This window comes from Manis pentadactyla, chromosome 10 (genome assembly GCF_030020395.1).
Source record: "Manis pentadactyla isolate mManPen7 chromosome 10, mManPen7.hap1, whole genome shotgun sequence".
Taxonomy (NCBI): domain Eukaryota; kingdom Metazoa; phylum Chordata; class Mammalia; order Pholidota; family Manidae; genus Manis; species Manis pentadactyla.
Window position 1 is genome coordinate 68,165,781 of NC_080028.1, and position 18,099 is coordinate 68,183,879.

General features: G+C 35.2%; 1 protein-coding gene across 9 annotated transcripts in view; it reads right to left on the reverse strand.

Moving 5' to 3' along the window:
• Positions 1-18,099, reverse strand: part of TMTC3 (transmembrane O-mannosyltransferase targeting cadherins 3) — an 84,501-nt gene that overhangs the window by 44,100 nt on the left and 22,302 nt on the right. For 5 of the 9 annotated variants that reach the window (XM_036905337.2, XM_057486891.1, XM_057486890.1 and 2 more), the window contains 5 exons: positions 10,329-10,545; positions 6,461-6,679; positions 5,017-5,116; positions 2,526-2,641; positions 1,906-2,078 (listed from right to left, as the gene is read on the reverse strand). In XM_036905337.2, coding sequence (XP_036761232.2) covers positions 1,906-2,078; positions 2,526-2,641; positions 5,017-5,116; positions 6,461-6,679; positions 10,329-10,526 — 806 coding nt within the window. In that variant the 5' untranslated portion in view covers positions 10,527-10,545. Of the gene's footprint in view, positions 1-1,905; positions 2,079-2,525; positions 2,642-5,016; positions 5,117-6,460; positions 10,270-10,328; positions 10,546-18,099 lie in introns of those variants that run through there. The other 4 variants (XM_057486892.1, XM_057486893.1, XM_057486894.1 and 1 more) reach the window with 4 other exon arrangements.

The window sequence follows — 18,099 nt, forward strand, 5'->3', positions numbered from 1 at the left end:
CCATGTAATTGGAGTCCCTTAAGAAGCAGGGAGAGAAAAGAATTTGAAAAAAATTTTCAAGAACAGCTGAAAATTTTCCAGAATCTATATAAAATAAAACCTACAGAATTCTAAGAAACTCAATTAACATTAGCACAAAAAACATGAAAATAGAAGAAACAGTGGAAGTTTGTACCTTGACCACCCTTAACCAAACTTCCAGTTACGAGTCTTGGGGATATAATATACAGCATGGTGATTATAGTTTACAATACTGTATTGGATATTTGGAAGTTGCTAAGAGATTAGAACTTAAAAGTTCTCATCATACACAAAAATAATTTAATTATATGTGTTTATGGATGTCAGGTATGGTTACTGTGGTAATCATTTCTCAATATACATATATCAAATCATTACATTTTATACCTACAACTAATATAACGTTATATGTCAATTATGTTCCAATATAAAAAAATAAAAACAATGATAAAGAGAAAATATTAAAAGCAGTTATAGGAAAAAGACACTACCCACAGAAACATAAAGATAAGGATCACAGAAGATTTTCCATTGAAAATAATGCAAGCCAGAAAATAGGAGAGCAACATTTATAGAGTACTGAATGAAAAACAGTCAGTGTAGAATTCTGCACTCAGGAACATACTTTTCAAAATCAAAGGCAAAGTAAAAATATTTTCATGTACAAAAGCTAGAAGAATTCATCACCAGCATACCTATATGTCAAGAAGTGTTAAGGAAAAGTCCTTCAGTCATAAGGAAAAATGGTACCAGATGAAAATCCTAACCTAACAAAGAAATGAAGAACACTAGAAATGAGAACTCTGGATTAATGTAAAGGATTTTTTATTAAATTTCTTTCAAAGATAATTGTTTAATGCAAAAAATACAATTATATATTGTGGAATTTACAGTGTATACTCAAGGAAAATGTATGCAACCACAAAAGCTAAGTTCTTATAAGTTTATATATTTATATTTTATAAAAACCTATTTATTACATATATTTATACTATATATATATTAACATTTATGATATATATACTTAAAATATCCCTTGAAAATAAACTGTGATAGCAAAGAATGATTTGAAAAACCCTAGAGCAATCACTGAAACAATACAGCAGATTTATAGCTAATAAGCCAACAAGGAGATAAAAATAGAATAGTAAGACATACTGAATCCAAAAGACAGAAAAAGGGACAAACAACAGATGGGACAAAGAGAAAACAATTGGCAGGATGGCAGATTTACATCAAACTATATCAATAATCATATTAAATGTAAATAGTTGAAAAACCTCATCTAAAAGATTTTTCCGACCAAAAAAAAAAAGAAGATCCCAGTGTATGTAGGCCTACAAGAAATCCACTTTAAATATAAAAAGAGATAAAAGGTAAAAGGTTGGAAAAAGATAGCTGGTGTGGCTATATTAATGTAAGATGAAGTGAATTTCTGAGTAAAAACTATTTCCAGGGATAAAGAAATTCTTTTAATAAGGATGAAAGGACAAATTCATCAAAAGGACATTACAGTTCTAAATGTTTATGCACTTAATAAAGCAAACAAAAACTCAGAGCTGCAAGAAGAAACAGACAAATCTACAATTCTAGTCAGAGATTTCAATATCCTTCTCTTAAAAATTAATAGGAAAAGACAAAAATTACTAAGAATATAGAAGACAACATATTGTGGTGGTTTCATGAGTTGTACATATGTGTCAAAACTTATTTATTTGTACATTTTAAATAATATGCAGATAAACAAAATAATTATACCTCAATAGAGCTGTTAAGGAACCTCAATGTAAATCAAAGACTTTCTGGAATATTTAAAATCACTTAAAACTTAAAGTTTAAAAAAAGGATGAAAAAAAAAATCAAAGAAGAACCAAAATTTCATACCTGGTGAATACTGGAAGTTGAGACTGAATAACCTGCACTCTAATTACAACAAGCAATAGTGTACTGAACATCAAAACAATGAGTTTTATTAGTGTCTGCAGCATAGAAAATGGAATACTACCCTTTCCACGGAGAAATTGCCCAGCAGTGGTACATAGTAATGGCAAAGTGTACTGGAAAACAAAAAAATAGTTTTAAACAACAGTAATAATATACTACGATGTTTTCAAAAATGGAATACTTCCTAAATACAAGATTTGATACAAAATGACTATAATTATAAAATCAATATGGAACAACCTGTGGAACTGATAATGAATAAAACTGTGCCCAATAATATTATCAAATTATGTATTAATACTGTACAGTATTAGAGGGTATTTTTTTCAAATTGCCTAATGATTCCATTACTGAAACTGAAAAAGTAGTTCTTAAAAAACTGAAGGTGTTATTTTACTTTTCAGTGGCATGAGGACAAAACATGTTTATTTCTTGAAAATTTTTGGAATCATTATTGGTAAACTGACGTATATAATGATACATTTAGAATATAAGTTCATTATAATCTGATTCAAACAGGATAAAAAAATAGCAAAAAGACAATTTATATTTCTCCTTACCCCTTGGGCAATAAATACTTCATACACACAGCAAATTCCCACAACTGTAATTCCTTGTTCTTTACACAATGTTGCAACAGCCACTAAAAACACTGTCAACACAATTGGAGTCCACACTGCAATTAAGAACAGAAAAATATAAAACTATACAAAACAATTTTATAATACCATAAAAGGATATTTTAAGTTAGACAACTATTAGATATCACTGAGAAACTTTACTTGTGATTATATACCCACATTTGCGTTATTTCCCATTGACCTATACTTTATATCTTAAATGTATTTAAATGTAACTTTTGCTCTATATATTCAAAATAAAACATCAAGATGTATAATTTGAACTAGAAAAATTTTTGTGGGAAAGAAAATTATTTAACCAAATACAAACTTTTAAAACAAAGATATAGTGGCCAACTTGGAAAGGAGAAACTTAAAGGCTTGAGTACTGTGATTAATAGATGAACTTTAAATTTGAAATGAAGAAAATACATGAGAATATCACACTGGCAGCTATATATTTTATTATATCTGCAGTTTATTAAAAACTTGAAACTGAAAACTACAAATTAGTTTTGGCAAAACAGTGCCCTTCTTATTTTCAGAGAACTATGAAAATTAAAACAAGTTAACAATAAGCATTTAAGCCAATACTGTTCTTTAAAAATTCCCAACAAACTAGTCACAAGTTCTATTTAAATGGAAAGCTTCCTTCATCAACTTTAAGTAAATGTATACTATTTTGTAATAACTTGATTACAAGAAAAACGAATTGTTACAGTAATTTTGGATCTACTCTAACTTGCTTTGTGACTTTGGAGGACTCTTATGAGCTTCAGTTTTCCTACTGGGAAGACATGACCTCCAATTCTTTTCCAGTTTAGAATATATATGGTAGTATGACTGTGTGACCACAGTTTTTACTAAGACCATTAGTCAAAACAAAAACTCAGTAACTGGCTTAACTTTATATGTAAATAAGAACACAATCCATGACTCCACTTTCTTCTTTCATTGGGCTAATATATTCAAGCATTTTTGAAATTCTTTTCAGTTTTAAAGTACTTTGTACACTAAAATTACTGAAAGGAAAAATAACTCAAAAAGCCCAAAAACACTGCTGGGGATGCTAAATATAATAGTATTTCTTCCTCAAAAATATCTTACCTTCTAGCTAAGCCAAAACCATCAATACTAATGTAATAGATTATACCAAAGGCTGAAATATCATGCTAAATTCAACAAGAAATTCATGGAGGAAAGAAATCAGAAAACGATTCTTTATAAAACAAGCTGAACTTAAAGTTGGACCTTGAAAGATATAAACATATATAGGACATGAAAAAATTGGGAAAGGGGTATGTAAGAATAAAAGAGCAGAGAAGGAAATAAGCTTGGCAAGTGAATGACATACAGAATAGTAGGACTAGATGGGTACTCATATTATTAAAAATTAGTGGGAAAAAATAGCCTTAAAAAAGGAAATTTTAAAACTATATTAAACAGTTTACATAACCAGTATAGCATATATTACTGCACTGAGTCTCAAAATCACTCTATGGGATAAGATGGCAGATATAAATCATACCCATTTTTAAGATAATGAAAGAAATTTCGAAGTTTAAAAAAAGTCATGCATAATAGGGAGACTGTAAGTTTAACTTGGTTCTTCTGATACTAAATTCTGAACTTCTTATTAATTTGCAAGTCCACTCTAAGGCAGAGAAAGCAAAGAAGGTACTAAAGCTGTTTGGGTAAATCACTTATTTCTTGAACTTTAGTTTCCAGGCATACAATAGTAAGCTCCTTATAATCACTACTTTGAGTCTCTAGTGTGAAAATTCTCCAAGAATGTAGGAAAAAAACCTCAAGTTAAATTTTAAGTTCAAGCAAATACAAGTTTAGGCCATTATGTGAAGCTCCTTTCATGCCCATTATGTCTACACTCTTAAAAAGTCATTTTTATTTCCTGGAACTTGTTTTCTGACAATGCTTAATGCGTCATTAGGACTAACGAGCTATTGTGTCCAAAGTCCTTTCCAGGGTAGGCTACACAGTAGGGACTCAAAATAAAGCTGACCTATGTGATCTATACATATAAAAAGTTATATGCTAACAGGCTTGTAACTTTGCCTGAACAATACAATTTACAGCCTGTCAGGTGCTATTTATAGAAAGACAACAGAAGTACTGGTAATTGTATCATTTATAGGTAATAGCAGATGAAACTAAAAATGACCCTAAAACTCCTATATCCTAGGGCAATTTTTTAAATGAAATCATACAGAATCTGTCATAATAAAATATAAACTATACACAAACACTTTTAATATTAACAACGTTGCATACTTTCATATGTCCATACAAGCTGAAATAATATAATATATAAAGATAAATCCCAAGTGTGGTATGTTTTATAAGAAGTGCTTGGAATAATAAAAATTACTTGATCAAGGTTCATAGCTATAGGAATTAAATGTCAGACATTTACCTATGGAATTATCTGGTCCTTTTGATTTGGTATATGACAAAAATGCAGCTAGAAAAAAAATAGACGACAGAAGTTCTGCTCTTCCTACAACACCTGTTACCTAGAAAAGAAAAAGGGACACAGGTTCATATTAATAAAGAGCATCTTGAAAACTTAACCATATATAATAGTAGCCGAATTTTAACTAGAAATTAAATTATCCTAACTTTTCAAATGCCTGTTTTTTGTACATTCTTTGAGCGCCCTCGTGTGGTGAATTTGTGCCTCTCCATTAAAATAAACATCAGTATCTCTAACAGTTCTTTTATTATTATTATTTTGAAATACAGACTCACAGCAAATTGCAAAAATGTTAGAGAGGTCCTGTGTACCTTTACTCAGTTCCCCCAAATAGTAACGTCTTAAATAACTTAAGTACAATATCTAGAGAAGTTCTTAAAAAAAAAAACTAAGTCCTTACATATTTTCTTAAAAGATAAGTGTTCTTAAAATACAAGGGTATAAGATTCAGTAAATTGTATCTCATAAGAAACCTGCAAATTAAAGTTTAAAAAGACTATTAATAAACTTTAAAAAGCCCTTTTAAATCCTAAATATTGAAATATAAAATCCCCAACACCTGCCTTAGAGTATTCTGAAGTCACTGTAAAATTTAAAACCACCTTTCATTTTTGTAAATGTATGGAAAAAATGTTCAGTTGGACATCAAAAGGTTCAAGACACTAGGAGAGACAGACAACCCTTCTCCCACTGCTCCCCTGTCCCCCACACAAACATGCACATAGTAACAGAGTTTAGACATATACACTTTTGCTTACAACTGAAAGCTTGTAACAAAGCAACTGAACAGAGTCCTCTTTGCTCTGCTGACAGGCAATTTTGGAGCTTCAAGGTTTCCAAGAACAATAAAGTTATAGTTCCAGTATGTCTTCCTAGGTAGGGGCTAACAGACATACTGGCAATAACAGCTCACATTTTTGAAACACATAGTGATAGGCAATATGAAACTACTAAGTATCATCATTTATTAGAACATTTGGTTTATCTTGTGTATTTCATATTCTAACTTTGCCTTATTATTTTGTCCTTTGAAACCATGTGCCAAGTTCTTAAATACTTAGTTTGTATGCATTAAAAAAAATTTAGCAAAGTAAAGACCTGTATTCATCAATATTTTATATTACTAAAGTTGACTGACTACACCTATATTCTTAAAATATGTTTATGTTTCCAAACTTGTTTTAAATTTAAACATGTAGTAGGAAGTTAACTGTGTACTAGGAAGCTAAGACTTTTGTACTAACTTATGAGTCTTCAAATATCTGGATTAAAGTCATGGGTAAACTTTTTTTTTTCTTAAAAATACACAGCATTATAATCAACATGTAGGCTTTGTTAAAAAAAATTAATAATGAAGAAAAGATCAATTTACACTTCTACTTACTGCTTCTGTGTGTACTGGGTGCACTGCAAAAAGTAAAGCAGCAATCACACTGCTCTTGTGGTCCAGAAAAAGTTTGCAGACTTTAAGAAATATCACACTAACCACACCATGAAAAATCATATTTAGGAGATGATATGACATTGGTTTCAGTTCACTAAACAAATAATTTAAACGAAAGGTCAATACTGTTAAGGGTCGGTAAGATTTGTGGCTTCTCTCCTAAAAGGAAAAGAAACAATCATCAATTATTAAACTTTGGCCCTTCAGGGTACATAAATTAATCATTGCATTTACTAATGAAGGTATCTACATTTGGCTGAGAAATAACAATAAAATAATAAATTGACCCAAGAATAACATAAACATAAAAGATAGCTTTATAATCTATATTTTCCTATTTCCTTAGTCCAAACACAAGGCATTTCTTCTCTGATACAGAGTGGTGAGAGAATTAATAAGTAGAGGAAGAAAATCTATTATTCTTCAATACATGGATTTTGTTTTTAGAAAGAGTAGGACAATAGTGGCATTGATCAAACTGGAGAACAGGATTCTCCCCAAAGCTGACTTCCCAATCTATTACCAGTGCAAGCATTTATGTAACTTCTGGCTAGATCTTAGAAAGGAAAGGTAAGATTGGGATGCTTACCAGTGCAATTTAAATAGTGGTGACTCAAAAAGGTACTGTGTAGCTGTTTTATGAAAAATACCTCCATAATGTATAAATCTAAGTACATTAAACCAAAACACCCCAAATATTCCAGAGTGATACAAGAGCAAAAACTTTCTTAGAATAAGAGGATAGCAGTTACGATAGTCTCTATTGTAGATAAATAAAATTTTATGTGAAGAACTGCATTTTTTTACAAATTAGAAGTTACATTTAACCAGAAATATTTTTACCCTAAGACAAAAATACTTACCCTAACAAAAAAACACACAGGTCAAAAGTGTATAAAATATTATCCTGGTAATTTTTTGTAATTTTAGTTAAGGGCACTCACATCCAGCTTCTCGTGGTCTCCTACCTTTTACCATATTTTGCTGTAACCCTGGTATACAGGTACAGACTTAAGCCTATTCATCCTTACTAGGGAACATCAGGAAGCCCAGAAAACAAATATGTCCCAATTTGAAATTAGAAACATTTTAATATCTCTATACTGACCATACACACCATCTACCTAGAATATTCTTCCCTGTTTAATTCCTGTACATCCTTCAAATTTCAACTCAGGAATACAATATTGTTTTTAAGACACTATATCAAACTTGCATGATTTATATTAGAAGGCAAAAGAGATTCTAAAAACTTTGTGAGTGCTTGAAATGTTACTGGGGCTCCGCTGGTACATATTTGCCAGTTGAAAGGATGAAGTCAAAAAATATAGGAAACAGGTATTTTTAATTGCATACATAATTGCTTTGTCTGTTTGATGTATATAGCCATGAGTAATGGCAAACTTTAAGATAGATTAATTATTAACATAACTTATTATTCACATAACTCATTAGTAACCTAAGACTACAACATGATAATCATCATCTTAGCAGATACCAGGTTTACTCTGTGAAAATATAGTGAAACAACTAGTTCCATTATGAACAAAACAATTCAGATCATTATTATGTTCAGGTATATTTAAGAAAAACTTAATTACTCATAGTATTAGGTTGCAATAAATAGGTAAGCATGAATATAATGAATGAATAAGCTAACAGTTCCTTGTTAATGGTTAATGTGAATACCCATGTAGACATGGCATAAACATAGTGAGACAGGATATTAAGAGAAGTTACTCTAATACTTTAATACTTTCATAGGCCAAATGCTAGAAGAGTGTGGTTCATTACATATCAGTGATTTTCAACTATGGCTACATGAAAAAAATACCTAGCTAACTTTAAAAAAAACCCTTTTGCACAGCCCTCCCCTATAAAAGTCCCACAAAAAACAACAAAAAAGCAAACACACACAAACAAAGCAATATAAAAATACTGACACCCATATCCAACTCTGAGATAACTGTACTTAACAGGTTTGGTAGAGCCTTGGTAATATATTTTAAGAGTCCCAGGCAGATTCTAACGTACAGAGTTATAATACACTGAAGCATCAATAATCAGAAGACTACATATTTAAAGAATGGGCTTACTAAGGAGATAATCTAAACACTGAGAGGCCCAGAGGAATCCAAAGACCCTTAATATGGTGTATTCATATAGCTCAGGAGAGTGTCCTAATCCAAAACCGTGCCTTTAAGATCTCCTCTAGCACAAAAATGCTTACAAAGGTCTGGGCACCTACACACAGACTTCAAGGCTATCATTACTTGACATCAACCCTGAGCACTTTAAATGCGCTAATTCCAAGTTTGTCAAGAAACCTTAGGGACACCCAAATACTACTTATAATAACTTTTCCCTAGTGGCACATTTCCCTCCAGGGAGAGAATATGCCCATCAGAAAATAGAAGGACATGACACTCTTCACTATAAATTGCAATTCTAATTTCTTCATCCATTCCATCTGAGTTATTATGAGACTTATTCTTAGTTGTCCACTTACAGGTTCTCTGAACAAAAGCAAATTTTCAATCTTCAAAGCTGAGAAAACACAAAGCATAGCCTTGATACCTTGGTATGAAAACTTTTATGAGCCCTTTAATCTGGCCAGCTAACCTTTCAGGTCAAAATCTCAGTGTCATGAATAAAATCACAGCAGATACTACCATAAATTGGGGGAAATGGGCAAGTGTTTCTAAGGATCTCTGGGGAAAAAGAGTAGGTGTAGAGGGGGAAAAATTCTCTAGAAAATAATGTATAATAGGACATATTTTTACCTTATCAACAGGTTTATTTTAAAGGCTAAAATTGGTTGAGAACAGGAAGGTTTAAGAAAAATAAAGTCTGTTTATTAAAAAAAAATTATCATGTGCTTGTGACTAGATGAAGACAGACCCTATCCTCACTCTTGAGAAGCTCCCAAATCTGGAGACTTCAGAAAGGGGCCATGAATAATAACTGAAAAAATATAAAAGAATGCTATATGTTACATTTCAACAATTATATGCCAGGTACTACAGACTAAATAGTTTGTTTATTTATCTACAAGGTATTATTCTATTATAGATCATGAAAATGACTTGTCATTAGAAAGTTGTATTTCCATCTATTTCACACAGCTATTATTAAAACTAAAATTAGAATCCAATCTATATGATCCCAAGCTGACAGGGTTTAATCCCAAACAGTTTAACACAACCTTCAAAATAAAGTTATGAAAAAGTAGAAACATCCTCATAAAAATGAACTAAATTTTTTTGAGTTCTCAATATAAAATCAAAATAAACATTAGGTAAGAAATATAGGATACAAATTTAAACAATTTAATAAATCACTTTTTTTCTGCAGAAAAATTGGCAATATGCGTACTTGAGATTTTTATCCTTAAAATCTAATCTATGCATACTGAGTATACTGAAGTTACTTTTATTTTTAAATGGCTAAATATACCACAAGTCATCATTTTTTGCCTGACTCACAAATGAGAAAAAAGAAGTTAGTAAGAAATAGACTTGTATTACATCTATTGCTACCCTAACACATTTGGTTTTCACATACATACGCTACTTTAAAAAGATTAAACCAAAGTACACAACCAAGGAATGAATCAAGTACTGCTTTAAAGAAAATAATCATATTTTCAACTTCTTAATTTATTACAAACATGTAATGTTTCATATAAAATTTTGTGGGAAAAAATCTGCAATTGCTATGATGACACTGTTGAGGAAAAAAAGAATTAGCAGTAAAAACTACCAGAATATTTAAAAAATCTGAAATACATATAATAATAATTACTTACTTCAGACATAGGAGTTCCCCAGAAGTCATTCTGAAATAAAGTTTTCAAAGGAGTAGATGGATGCAAGTCTTTATTGTCCAGTATTGCTGAAACATCATCAAAAACAAAACCACACAAGAGGCTGTTCCAGTAGCAGGCAGTAACCACACCTACTATTAAGGATACTTCTTTGAGGTTAATATCAGCCATCTTTTCCATAAACACTTGTGGACAAAATCTGGGGAAAAAGGAATCATGAGGAAAAAATGAAATAATAATCTTTTTTTTCCAACTAAGTGAAATTTCAATAGAAGAGTAAGTAAAGTAAGACCAAATGCGGATTCTCCTGAAGAATTAATTCTTCAAAGCTCAGTTCAAGTATCATCCACCTCTAACAAGCATTAGCTGACCACCTCTCAAAATTCCTAACCTAAGATAAAATTGATTGCTCCTTCATATGTTTTCGTAACTTTATTACAATCCTTTATCATATCTCTTAATCACTGGACTTATCTTTCTAGCTAACTAGAGAGTGAACTCCTTATCAATTATCACAGGTTAGGTTACCTGGGAAACAGATACACACACACACACAAAGTAACTTTAAAAAACTAGTTTGATGTGTTTCAGGGGTAGTTAAGTACATGACTGTGGGAAAAAACTTCAAGACACCCAACATGGGTTTTCTGAAATGTAGATGAAGATCATATATACTGTAAGTATCCAACTATTACCTGAATCAGAAGTCTATACACTTGTAGCCTGCAGCCTTGTTTAGTTTGGTTAAAAGCCTTTTAGAAATATTTGTCTAAAATGCCTCTAGGCTAGCTGTATACTAGCCAGTCAACTATAGTCTCATTGTCTTTCACACAGATTGAGTTTGATTGATTTATATTATCTGCATGGCCCTTGCCGCATAGGAGTTTATGATGCAGACCTAAATCTTTTTCTTTTCTCATTAAAACAAATGATTTTAAGAGAATTCAAGAGAATGGACTTCACAAATGACAATTTGTAATTCAGTCATTGCTTTAGAAAGGGTTCTGTGTAAAATAATAAATATTCAGTGAGAATACAGTACAAAGAACTGTATTAACTGGAGGATACTAAAGAATTAGCCCTACAAAAAAAAATAAGGCTGGAAGGTACTCTTGGAAAGCTTGTTGTTATCACTTGTTGAAAGCAGAATAATGGTGTGGGTAAAACTGTAATATTTCCAGAATCTCGCCTGGCCTTAGTGCATCTCTGTATCAACAGGTGTTTCCAAGGGGTAGAGAGAAGTAGTCCATCTCCATATCAATAGGTGATTATAAGGTGGGTGGAGAGTGAGAGCACACTGGGACTGAAGAGGTGCGATGGGGTTTTTCTGCAACAGGGTCATGAGAGACACAGGCAAGCAGGAGTGGACGACTGCTTGTAGGCAATAAACGGGTTCCTCCCACTTTATTTCTCCTGTTGACTGATTTGGTTTCAAACGGTATTTGCCCTGGGCTGGGAACATATTTTCCCATGGAGTTACACCTGGCAGTAGTCAGCAGGACCTCTAAACCCGAAATATGACTTCCTGGGTGACAATGTCCAGGCTTTCCTTATCCCTCTCACTGTGGCAGTATTACAAGAGTTTTTGGGTCTTTTGGGCTACTGAGACTGTTTATCTCACACTTGGCAGAAATTCTGAAGCCCTTATACTGGTCGGTATGAAAGGGCATCAGGTGGGATGGGGATGAAATACGGGCAGCTGCTCTTACTGCTGCTAAGCAAGCAATCAAGGCTGTACAGGCCTTGAGTGTAATGGACTCATCAAGGCCCTGTGAGCTAGACGTTCATGTAAATGAAGATGGTTATGGTCTGGGCCTTTGGCAGTGGCTTGAACAGTGCCAACCTAGTGGATTCTGGTCACAACTATGGAAAGGAGGTCCGGTACACCTTTATAAAGAAGCAACTGGCTGCCATGTACTGTAACATGGCCCATCACTGGAACAGTTCCGACCAAGGTAATAACCACCTATCAATCGCAGGGTGGCTGCGAGACTGGACCCAAAGGCCATGGAGTGGCGTGGCAGATGCCTATACTGGCCAAATGGGGCACATACTTACAGCAGCGTAGCATCATCTCTACTAGCCCCTTAGTGGAGAACTCCAATGCTTATTGGAGCCAGCGATGTATACTGATGGAAAGAAGGAAGGGCCAGTAGTAGCTGAGAATCCTTATCAGGGGGAAAATCCCCTATACCTGAAGATGCTTGGTATACAGATGGCTCCACTTGTGGGCAGGCCCTGAAGTGGAGGGTTGTGACTTTCCATCTTAAGATTGAGACAGTATGGATGGAGGATGGAGAGCGGAAGAGCAGCCAATGGGCTGAGTTGCAGGCAGTATAGCTTGTAATCACCCAGGAGCCCTCTCCTATTGTTGTCTGCACTGACAGCTGGGCTGTCTATCAGGGCTTGACCCTGTGGCTACCAACATTGTACCATGCCAACTGGATGGTTGGTCACCAACCCATTTGAGGGCAAGAGTTGTGGCAAGACCTATGGGCCTCTGGTCAGACTAAGACAGTTACTGTATATTGTGTGACTGGCCATTTGCCTTTGGCATCCCCAGGGAATGATGAAGCAGACACACTGGCCCAGGTGCACTGGCTAAAAGGAGAGCCTTCCTCTGATGTAGCCCAATGGTTACATCAGCATTTGTTGCATGCAGGGCAGAAGACAATGGGGGCTGTAGCCCGTCAGTAGGGCTCACCACTGACCTTTGAAGAAGTCAGCAGAGCCCAGAAGGAGTGCCTTGTGTGCTCTAAGAGGGACTTACACCAAGTCCCACAGCAACATGGGACAATAGTAAAGGGGCCAACATACCTTGTCAGGTGGTAGATAGACTATATTGGGCCTCTGCCCATATCAGAAGGAGATCGGTATGCCATGACTTGTGTGAATATGGCAGCTCAACTACTGGTTGCTTTTCCTGAATGTCATGCAGATCATCAAACAACCAAAAGGGGCCTAGAGCATCCCTTTACAGACTATGGCAGGCTGCAGGAATCTGAGAGTGATCAAGGCACCAACTGTACTGGACATTGTTACAAGAATGGGTGCGGCAATCAGGAATAAAGTGGAAGTTTCATGTACCATATAACCCTACCGGGTCAGGCATGATAGACAGGTACAACGGTTTGTTGAAATCTGGCCTGAAGTCAGACACCAATAGTCTACGGGGCTGGTCAGTTCATTTATGGACAGTGCTATGGCATTTGAATGCGAAGCCCTGAAAAGGAGCCTTGAGCCCTGTGGATATACTAACATGCCTTGCTGCCTCACCTATACAACTGTATGTGCAAACCAAAGAGGGGTTATTGAAGCAAGGATATGGTCAGCAGAGCAACATCCTGCTGCCAGCCCCAACTGCATTAAATCCTGGAGACTCTGTTGAGTGGACTTGGCCTCGGACATTTTGACACATGGACCAGTGATGGCTGGCCCTTCTGGCACTCTGGGGAAAAGGCCTGGAAGGTAGTCTCCGGTGTATTCGTGGAGTAACAGCAGAGTGGCCCCCAAAGATCATGGTAGTGTACCCAAAACATCTGGGAGATAAGAGGATTTTATGGGGAGGTTTTGATTTATCTTTATGGCCAGTGCATGTACCTCCCATAGTCCTGTATACTAACCCATCTGTAACTCCCACAGGGAGGGGGGTGAAAGTCTGGTATACTAGACCAGGACGAGATTCCATTCCTGCTACCGTTCTATCAGAGGACCACTCTCTCGCATGTATCCTACCTGATGGGCAAGATTTAAAACACATGCTGGTGTCATTAAAATATATATCTTTATCGCCCTTAAAGTTATTCTTCTACAGTCACTGTGGCCTGGACCTGCCCCCGGGCTGCACCTGCTGCATGATGAGTGCAGTGAACTCCCGACTGTTCAACTATTGGCCTCCTATGGAATGGGTGAGCTACGGACTTAATCTGCATTGGACTTTGAAATTAGCTGAATCCTCCAGCTTGATCATTATCATGATTTTATTGCTGTTGTTATTTTATGTTATTCGTCTAGTTACAGTGCTCCAGTTTTCTCACACAGAGGCCATGCAGAAGATGGGGAGCAAGTAGATTGTGAGGCGAGATTTCTGGAGGGGTGGGCTGTGGGTAAAATTGCAGTATTTCCCAAATCTCTTGCCTCACCTCAGTGCATCTCCCTATCAATAAGTGTTTCCAAGAGGTGGACAGAAGTAGTCCATATCCATATCAACAGGTGATTACACAGGTGGTGAAGAGTGAGTAGGCACTGGGACTGGAGAACTTTGATGGGGCCCTTTTGCAGCCAGGTGACCAGAGACACAGGCAAGCAGAAATAGACAACTGCTTGTAGGCAATAAACAGGTTTCTCCCACTTTATTTCTCCGTTTGACTGATTTCAGCTTCAAGGGTTATTTTCCCCAGGCTAGGAACATATTTCCTCCCAAGAGTTGCAAATGGCACCCCCAAGTTTTCCTTATGAATTCTCTGAACATGTGAGTATGTTACCTTTCATGGCAAAAGACCCAGGGGTGTGATTAAATTGAGGGTGCTGAGATGAGGAGATCATATTCTGGATTAATTGGGTGGACCAATTCAAGGGCAAGAGACCATACAATTGAAAGAAAGAGGCAAGAGAGTCAGAAAAGCAGAGATTAGAGTGATATGATGGCAGGCTATGGGCCCTGACTTCCATCTCCAGAAGATGAAAAAGGCAAAGAAACACATTCATCATTAGAGTCTCTAAAGGGACCACAGAACTAATGACATCTTGATTTTAGTCTAGTGTCACCCATTTCAGACCTTCAGAATTATAAAATAGTAAATGTGTGCTATTTTAAGCCACATGTTTGTAGTAATTTGTTACAGCAGCAATAGGAAAATAATACATCACTCACAGAGTCAGAAGATTCAAGACCTGAGATAAACCTGTAGGAGTTCTGGCCAGATGTAAGAGGGAGAATAGGACAGAGAGGATATATAGACATTTAAAATCAGGTATAAGATGTATATAAGGATATAGAAATATTTATAAAAGAGCCTATGGGAAAGTATTCAAGTATCTTTAGAATCTTATAGGGAACCTAGAATACATTAAAGAAGACAAAATCCAATCCAACAAACCAGGAGAGGAAATTAGCTGTACCTTTTGAAGAAGTATAGTTTTCAACTAAAAGAAAAAGTCTCCAAGTGCTTACTTTGAATCCAGTAGTGATTTGTCATCTCTAAAGGGTATGGACTTGTACAACCTTACTATCACAAAAAATTTAATAGTACGTGTTTAAAAACTGGAGACTAACTAGGTATTTGCCCAATCCATCCCAAACATACACTGATAATCAAGGTATTAAAAAAGAGTTATAAAGTCATAAGCACAAATACAATTGGAGAGGTGATCATAGCAAATTTTGCAAGCTGGAAATACAAAAGGACTAATAAGTGACTGAATAGAGCTCAGGAAAGTGAATCTTAGGCTGAAGGGGGAAAGCTAGAAAGTTTTTTCCACCCTGTCTAGAATCAACTTCAAACACTGGTACCAAGGACCTCAGGAAATAGGACTAGAACAGATGGATTTGTTAAAGTTCAGATTCCTCTCTCACTGGCTACAGTCAAGTAACTTTTCCTACAGGAAGGCAGAATACTGGAGACTTCCCCTCTGGGTAGATGAAACACAGGTTATTTCTGATATACAGGAATATCTGACACAGGAGACACAAGTGAGAACAAAGATTGCATATTGAAAATGATGGTTAACTAAAAGTATGTCTATATAGTTTGAGACCCTCATGATCTCCTCTACCAATGGGGCACAATACCTTGTAATATTTTATAATACTAGAAACAGAATTTTAAAAGCTTCCAGAAAGAAATAAAGCAGTTTCAATACCAAAGATTAGAAATCCAGAAAAATCATTTTTTTTCCTCCAACACTGGAAGAAAATATATAGAAAACAAACTGTGAGCAATGCTTCATATTTCGGAGGAATAATAATCTCCAACTTAAAATTCTTATATTAATAAACCCAAATTTCCCATGTAGGACAACAGAATAAAAATATTTTCAGACATTTAATGTCTCAAAAAATTTACCCCAACGCCTCCCTTCTCAGAAAAACAGAAGAGGGACTCCAATAAAAAAATGAGGACATATATTAAGAACCAGAAAGATTGGGAAATCAGGATACAGAGGATCCAATGCAAAAAGCAACAAAGGAAATACATAAAATGGCAGCCAGTGAACAGGTCTACTAGCTAGTCCACACTGGGACAGGTCAAAAGGCTCCTGAATGACAGTTTCAGAAAGATGTAAGCAAGAGAATACAAACACAGAATGAAGAACTGTTTTCTCTTAAATCATGTGTGTGTGTATGTGTGCGTGTATATGTGTATCTGTGTACAATAACTAGGAAAACAAACAACTCAGAACGTCCACCAGTGGGTAGGTGAAAATGAAGTCTTGTGTATGGGTCAGAAACTTCCCACAAATAATTTCAGGTCCCTGACCTGGTTGTCACTCCAAAATGCAGCCTGTCAAACTACAATTTGACTAAATGTTCTTACTACAGGAAAGTTTAAAATTAATAGAGGGAAAATAAGTAAATTAAATCTTGTAATGTTTAAGAGAATTTGACATACACCAGAGACTGATATATTAGGTTCAAAACTATAACCTGAAATATATAATATGTATAATAATAAATTACTGACTTTGCAGTTCTGGATTTAGGATTTATAGTTGAAAAGTATAATTTAGCCAAGTCTAAAAATGGTATTGAAATTTTTTAACAACCCGGGTGTTGCTACAGGTATAAGTTTAATTTAATAGCTTTATAAAAATTGCTTTAAGAATTGATAAAGTTTTACTTTTTTTTTTTTCATTTTGGTATCATTAATCTACAATTACATGAAGAACATTATGTTTACTAGGCTCCCCCCTTCACCAAGTCCCCCCCACATGCCCCTTCACAGTCACTGTCCATGAGCATAGTAAGACGTTGTAAAATCACTACTTGTCTTCTCTGTGTTGTACAGCCCTCCCCGTGCCCCCCACACACTATACATGCTAATCATAAGGCCCCCTTTCTTTTTCCCTGACCTTATCCCTCCCTTCCCACCCATCCTCCACAGTCCCTATCCCTTTGGTAACTATTAGTTCATTCTTGGGTTCCGTGATTCTGCTGCTGTTTTGTTCCCTCAGTTTTCCTTTGTTCTTATACTCCACATAGAGTGAAATCATGTGGTACTTCTCTTTCTACACCTGGCTTATTTCACTGAGCATAATACCCTCTAGCTCCATCCATGTTCTTGCAAATGGTAGAATCTGTTTTTTTCTCATGGTTGACTAATATTCTATTGTGTATATGTACCACATCTTCTTTATCCATTCATCTACCGATGGACATTTACATTGCTTCCATATCTTGGCTATTGTAAATAGTGCAGTGATAAACATACGGGTGCATCTGTCTTTTTCAAACTGGAGTGCTGCATTCTTAGGATAAATTCCTAGTAGTGGAATTCCTGGGACAAACGGTATTTCTATTTTGAGCTTTTTGAGGAACCTCCATACTGCTTTCCACAATGGTTGAACTAATTTACATACCCACCAGCAGTGTAGAAGGGTTCCCCTTTCTCCACAACCTCGCCAACATTTGTTGTTGTTTGTCTTTTCGATGATGGCGATCCTTACTGGTGTGAGGTGATATCTCACTGTGGTTTTAATTTGCATTTCTCTGATAACAAGCGAAGTGGAGCATATTTCCATGTGTCTGTTGGCC